Below are 7627 nucleotides of genomic sequence, written 5' to 3' on the forward strand. Positions count from 1 at the left end.
ACGTGCGTAGCTTAATTGACTTACCTGCAAAATGTACTATTCTAATAGGACCTACCTTCTTACCCAACAAAATAAAGTTGTTTTCGTTAATCAAGCAGTAGTGTATTACAAAGTTAGTTATCCATTGGAAAATTAGGAATAAGAATTACATTTAACTTTAAATTGAATGGAATCCGATCCTTTGAAAAGACAAAGAAAAGCCTAGTGTAGGAATCTCTTTGAAAATGGTACGGAGTAGTACATTATGATACCCAATTCAAGTTGTCCTCTATTCTATGATCAAATACTTGTAAACTTGAGCATACACTTGCATTATATGTACAAAAATAAGTTAGTAGTAAATGTACTACAATAACAACTTTTAATGATCCAAAATAAGGCGAAGATGATCCAAGACTTGGCGCTAAGTCCAGCCTTGCTTATACTTGCGAAAGAGGTCCTCAGTTTGTGCATTCCTGAACGCGCTACAAGCGATCACATAAACAAAGATGAGCACAACGACAGTAATGATGAGGATTATATTGGCTTTCCTCCATTCATTTCTCAGGTTTCCCAGAAGCCCAGCCTTACAGGAGTTGCAGTTGTAGCATAGTTGGCTCTGATCCGAGCTCCATAACGCGCAATCCGGGTCAGATGATGGGTTTGTTGGGTTAATCCACATTGTTGGATTCACATACTGGTACCCACAGATGTCCGGAGGTTTACAACATCCTGACTGTAACAACAGAATTTATAAATAGTTCAGAATTTTTATTAGTTAGGTCCACCATTGTTCACCAACGTAACATTTCAGTTGTGCTTATAAGCTGAAAGTGACTATATATAAGGTTATGATTTGAATACTTCATCATCCTAATGTGACCCACCAACTATATGTTATGATACCATGACTATGAAATGATTTGATCCAATAACAACTTACTAATTGTTTTTCCACGAATCATCTTCATGAAAAATAAGGGATGACAAAGTACAATTTATAACTAAAATAAGCTATAATAAGTTCAGATAAGATAAGTTGTGAAAAAACAAGTGAACGCGCCCTAAAGGTTCACTAGTTGGGTAAGGGTTTACCGTTTACATGCCCTCAACAAATTATCAACCACAAATTCAGGAAATTAGCAGCCACATAAAACACTAATTACTACTTAATTAAGGCTATGTTTTGTTCAATTATTTCCACTAGATTAGATACGTTCAGATAAAATAAGTTCAGGAAAAATAAAGATTAACTAAACGCAAATTATAACTAAGTTTTGATAAGTTCAGATAAGTTTAGTTAATTCAGAAAAAAATAATTTAAAATAAAGTGAATAAAGCGTATATTAACTTAAACTAGATTTTGAATTCCAGTGTTCAGAAGATGACATGACTCAACTGGCAAACAATGAATAGCTTTTCTACCTGCTGCAATGTTTTCTAAATTATTGTTCTTAGGTTTGGCTTTTTAGGTTAGAACAGAGCACTTTCTATGGGTGTGACTAAAAAGATTGATTCTCTGAATTTCTAAAGATAAAAGGATTCCTATAAATTTCTGAATAATTTTAGAATTATATGGTGGGGTTAATATTTGTAATAAAATAAAATTGAACTAAATAACAACTAGGCATAGGATAATTTCCTATGAGGCTATGACTTTTGCTAACACATGGCTGATAAAATAGGGCAACAACTAGTGGACCAAACCCACTAATTAGATACGGAGTAAATCATATGGATTTCACTCAATAATTTTGAACTAATTTAGGATATTCTAGATCTAGATCATTATAGAATTACACAATTTTCAAAGTTATGATTAAAGTGCCACTTTCAAATTTTCAAAGTATCTCGCAAAAAGTTCCTTAAACCTCTACCGTTACAAACTATTTAACATTCATTTCCTCTTTAACTTTTATATCAACGTACAACATACATCACGTAGATTTGATAAAAATGTACTACATTCGTGCATTACACAGGCTAAAAATTAGTTTAAGATAAAAAGAGATTATGTAAGAAAGAGTAATTCTAAAGCACATAGGAGTTTATTAATTTAAATATAAAAAGAGTTTATGTAAGAAAGAGTAACTCTAAAGCGCAAAAGAGTTTAATAAATAAAAAATGCCGTGTGTGAGAGTAAGAGGACAACTACTTGGAAGTTGGAAGAAGTGAGATTTGTCTTATACTCCGTACTTCATAACCAACAATGAAAATGAAATCAATTGAGGAAGGAAAACCAATCAATTCTATAGAAATAGTCCGAATAAATAGCAAAGACTATTTAACCCCGGCCCTCAATGTTGGAAAAGGAAAACCATGTTCATGTGAGTTAACAAACTTCGAATCTAAGTTAGTTGAGTAAAATAACCCCTATTTTCTACTAGCAGATCATTAATTAGCCTAGTACTGTAGTTTTATATACATTGCTTAAATTTAGTATCATAGAGTTATTAAGCTCTGTTTGATTTGGCGTAAAACATTATCAGTAAAAAATAATTTTTGTGGGAAAAACTCTTAATTACAAAGTAGTTTTTATTTGTTTAGTTCCTTGTAAGAAAATTCATAGAAAAAGAAAAATATGAGAAGAATAGGAAAGAAGGAATAAGGAAGAGGAGGTATGAAGGAAAAGTGGTTTTCCTGCCTTTCTAACAAAAAGGTTTTCTCTATCGGAGTTAAGGAAAATTGTTTTCCATCCAGGTTATGTCAAACCAAAACAATGTAAAATGATTAAAAGGGCACTACAAGAATTTGTATATTTAACGACAACCTAATTACGACAGGTCAAAAATCCTGTCGCAAAAGCCTTTTGCGACGGGGCTAACAACCAAACAAAGACGGGAACAACCGTCACAAATGTCTTTTACAACGGGTTAACGACGGAATTTTTCATTAACGACGGCCCCTTTTATGACGGGTTCGCGACAGGAAATCCCGTCATTAATCAACATTTTTGTAGTGGGAAAAAATTGTTTTCCATAAAAACGTTTAAAACCATACCAAAATTCTACCTTAGTGTCAGAGCAACGTATGAATGAATGAAATGAGTTGAAGCGCCATATCATGCACAAAGTCTTATTCTTTGCCACTAAACTAAGACCTTGTAGATACATTCAAAAAAAAAACTAAGACCTTGTAGTTGTAGATATAGATTGTATAAACATTGAATACAATGTACTTACGCATGCTAAATTTGGAATACATCACAATACTCATTCCGTATTTAATTAAAAGATACGATTTTTATAATCGACCGTATTTAATTAAAATATACATTTCCTATTTTTGATATATCATGGCCTCAATTTCAATTATATTAAAATATCCCACAAGACTATATTTTATCTTACATATAAATCACCAACAATGATCAAAATATAATATGTGAATAGTGTAGAAATAAAAAACGTTGCGAGTATTAAAAATCAGAGAAAGTATTACAGTAAATAATAATTCAATACCCACTTCATCTTATTTTAATAATTCAACTCACCATCTATACATTAAAAGCCGGTCAAACTATATCTTTAATTAAATAAAAAGGGGTATTATGCATCACTTGTAACAATTGAGTGCCCTGGAGTTACGTGGAAAATAATTTTGGCTCATCTCAACTCTCAAGTGAGTAGAACGAGTTATATATGAACACAAATCAGGTGTGCTAAGTCAGTTCATAACTTAAAAAATGATTTTGTCACACCAGATTAATTTGAACACGAAAAAATGTGTCTAATGAGGTACACATATTAATTTTTTGATACGCTAAAATCATTTCCGAAACTAGTGATCTTGTACAGAAATATAGGAAAGGTACGTACCTGGAGAGGCGAAATATGAGCAAGAAAAAAGTCAGGAGCACCGACAAACTGAGTATTGAGCTTAGCACAGAAATTGGTGTCAATCAAGCAGTTCCTAATCTTAAACCAACTGTCATCATTAGTAACATGGTTCCTAAACCAGTTAGAAAATCCCTCTAGCCGGTACTCCTTGTACCCCCGGCCCGGTACCCAGGATGATCCATCGGGCCGAGTTACGACAAAGGCGAAGATAAGAAGGACAAGAACGAGAGTTATGAGTATAGCCATACAACAAAGGTAAAGAGCTAATAGGCCTTCTTTGTACCAATAAGCCCCTACAAAACCCATCAAGGAGATGACTAAGATTGAGAACCCGAGCACGACAACGGGCCATCGGAAGAGGTGGACGCACTCGTTGTCGGGCTTTGAGGCTAGCCATAGGCCCGAGGCTATGATTGGGATTGAACATAGGAGTGCTATGAAGTTTAGTATGGCTGTTATGTTGTTGCTTACTCCCATGTTTTGATTTGTTATGACTTTATGAGTGGTTAGGTGGTGACTGGTGGTGGTTATAGTGGTGTTTTGTAGGGAGGAGTAAGGTGGGTGAAGGGGTGGTTTAACTTTTGGGTAGTTGTGAGGTGGTGGAATTGGGATTTTTTATTAAGGCTAGTTTCAATTTCAAAAGCAAAAAGAGGATGAAATGAAAACGCGGTGATGGAGATGTCGAATATTTTTTTGGGGAGGGGATAAAATTGTGATTTTTACATAAAGAGACACGCCGACGTAAGATTAGTGTGGACTGTGGAAGTTATGAGGCATATTATATGTGTACAGTGTATTGCTGACTGATCATTTGACTACTTGTAGGCTTAGAGGGACCCTTTGATCACGTAGGAATATTAAGGTTTACTCCATTATTATGAACTAACTCTTGCAGTTACACGAGGAAGTCCAAATACATGCCTGGCATGTATTTGCAAAAACATGCCAACCCCAAATAAAAAGGTAAATATAAATGTTAAATATTTTTGGGGGGAAATGTATAACGGAATTGTAATTTTGTAAAACGGGGTGGTGATTTGGCATTGCTGAGTTGGTATTGGTATTACAAAAATGGTACAAAACTTTTTTTAAATGAAATTCATTTTCCTTAAATGGTACTCGTTTTGTACTAAATTTTATAAAGTGGTATTAATATCACAAAAATGGTGCTAAATATTTTAAAATGGTATTCATATTACAAAATTGGAACTCAATTTTTCTATATGGGATCCAAGTTGGCAAACGGGGTTGACTATTCAACAATTTCAAAATGGCTGGGAAATTACAAACAAGCCCATGACATGTATTTCATAATACATGCCTGGCTGCGATTTTGACGCCCTCCAGTTACACGGTTCACTTCTTTCGGTATCCATCATTTGCCGCGTTTGTATAACAAGATCGCACATTCTATGGGGCAATACGCAATCACAATAGCATTGGGACATATGGTTTTCTTAAATCCACCTCCTTTAGCTGACATGATGTATCAAACACAGTTGAAGCAAGCCAAGGACAGTCTAAGGGAGGTTGGTGAATCGTCCAATTCTGCCCAGCAACAACACCAAGTCATTGACCTGGAAATTCCACCACACCCAGAGGATGAAGCATCAAGGACAATCACTACTCAGATTTTGTTTGGCACAATCCCAACCACAGTGACAACACAATTGGTGAATGTTAAGAAGAAACCAGAAGCACATAAGGAGTCCAGTTGCAGTGGCAAGGAGTAGTTGGGGTACAGTGGGGGTCTCTCCTTCTTTAGATGAAAAGTGTAGTGAGCATATTGCAATCGGGAGGGGAGCAATTTTTTGGATGGGCGATAACTTAGCTAGTTTTATCAGTTTTTGGTATTACGGGATGCAAGTTTTTGGTGTCATTGCCCGTACTTTTGTACAGTTGGATTCTGATCTTGTTTGTCCGTTTTGGATGTAATATAAGTTTCTTCTGGTTTTGCGTTAAAAAAAAAACTCTTGCAGTTACACAATACTCCTTTCGTCCCAAAATTATAGTCATGTTTGACTAAAAACATGGATTTTAAGAAAAGTGGAATTAAGTGTATAGGAAATTGAAATATAGCACATTGATGATGAAAAAGTAGAATATAGTACATGTAAAAAAGAATAAAGTACATGGGAAAGAGAAATAATACATGTTAAAAGGAATAAAGTACGTTTTCTTTTTATTTTGTGGTCCCAAATGAGTGTAACATGAGAATTTTTTTGCGTTCAAATAAGAAAATAGGACTATAATTATGGGACGCCCGATTTGAAAATCAGGACTATAATTTTGGGACGGAGAGAGTAATTGTTTAGCGGTTTTTTAAAGTCCTTAGGTTATTGGAGGTCTAAGATTTTAGGGAATATATGATTTAAATAATATAGTAGGTGAAATTTGAAGGTCGAAATAATATATATAAATTAAATGAAATATTAATATTGATTGAGACGAAGTGGAAAAGAAAAAAAAAACCAAAATGATGGTTGAAGGGAGGATGACACATGTCATTTAATTATCTATAATTTTGCTTTTTAAATACTTCTTCCGCTTCAAATTAGTTGCAACACTTTGTTTTCTGCGCTATTTACATACGGAGTAATTTACTTTGTTTACTTTTGACGATCTATACTTTAGGAAAAACATATCCATGTGAGATCTTGTTAGATTCGTCTTAATGTATATTTTGCAAAAATTAATTTTTTAAAATTTTACTTATCGGTAATTAAGTATATTAGTTGTTCAAGATATGCATTGACCAGAGTGGAAAACAAAGTGTTGCAACTAAAAAGAATTGGAGGAAGTACTTGGTATAGATTAACGCGTGTTACAGTAAAACAATATGGTTAGTGTAATACAGAGTAGATCATAAATATATTAATGCAACGTCAACACACCCTGAATATTTCACCAAATAATCTCAAAACAATCAATTAACCTTGACAATAATAAACAATCAAATATACAAGAATAAAATGCAATCAACACACGATAATTATGCGTGCCAAACTCATTCTATGTGAAGAGATCACCATCCATGTTTCTCTTATGGTGAATAAAAGGGCAAAGAGCACAAACTTTCATACAAAAGTTCACAACTTACCAATACTTTCATAACGTAAGAGATCAACAATAGATGAGAAAAAAGTGAAGAATATGACCAAAGCTTAAATGATGATCCGACGGTTTAGATTGAGGTCTTGTGTGTCCCCGACAAATTTACCAAGTTTCAAGAAAATATGACGATCAAAGTTCCGGCAATCAACATTTTTTTGAAGGTCGTCCCCTGAACATCCGTACAACAACTCTTCTTTTTCTTAATCAAAACATTTGGTTACAAGCACAAGTGTCATGACATACCTTATGCACATAATTAAGTGGTTTGCAATTCAAAACTTTTTTTTTTTGGCAAATGACCCATAAGGTTAAATCACTAGTTCACTACTCCTACTACTCTAATTGAAAGTAAAGCTAATAACTTCAAACATCTAACATCTTACATAGTTTATTCATAATTTGGATTGAATAATTGCCACACAAATTGTACAATCCAACTCAAAACAATTAAAATCAATCAACACAAATAATCTACATACGTGAAATGACTAATGATGTATTGATCTAGTATGATCTAGTACATAGTATCATATAATTTGAAATTTGTTTGTGGCTGATTGCAAACAAAATCCAAAACCAAATGAATGGCCATTATACCGAAGTGTGTCAAAAAATTGCAATGTTAGCCCAACATGGCAACATCTAATCACAAAGTCACAACAATTAGCGTTTTGACAAACAAGATAATCAAGTTC

General features: G+C 33.8%; 1 protein-coding gene across 1 annotated transcript; it reads right to left on the reverse strand.

The window, feature by feature from the left end:
• Nucleotides 1–180: 180 nt before the first annotated feature.
• Nucleotides 181–4574, reverse strand: LOC110786521 (tetraspanin-2). Its single transcript, XM_021991074.2, has 2 exons — nucleotides 3798–4574; nucleotides 181–715 (listed from the first exon to the last, which is right to left on the reverse strand). The coding sequence occupies exons 1-2, from the start codon at nucleotides 4293–4295 to the stop codon at nucleotides 404–406; spliced, it is 810 nt and encodes a 269-aa protein (XP_021846766.2). The 5' UTR covers nucleotides 4296–4574; the 3' UTR covers nucleotides 181–403.
• Between the last annotated feature and the right edge of the window lie 3053 nt (nucleotides 4575–7627).

This window comes from Spinacia oleracea, chromosome 4 (genome assembly GCF_020520425.1).
Source record: "Spinacia oleracea cultivar Varoflay chromosome 4, BTI_SOV_V1, whole genome shotgun sequence".
In the NCBI taxonomy this organism is placed as follows: domain Eukaryota; kingdom Viridiplantae; phylum Streptophyta; class Magnoliopsida; order Caryophyllales; family Amaranthaceae; genus Spinacia; species Spinacia oleracea.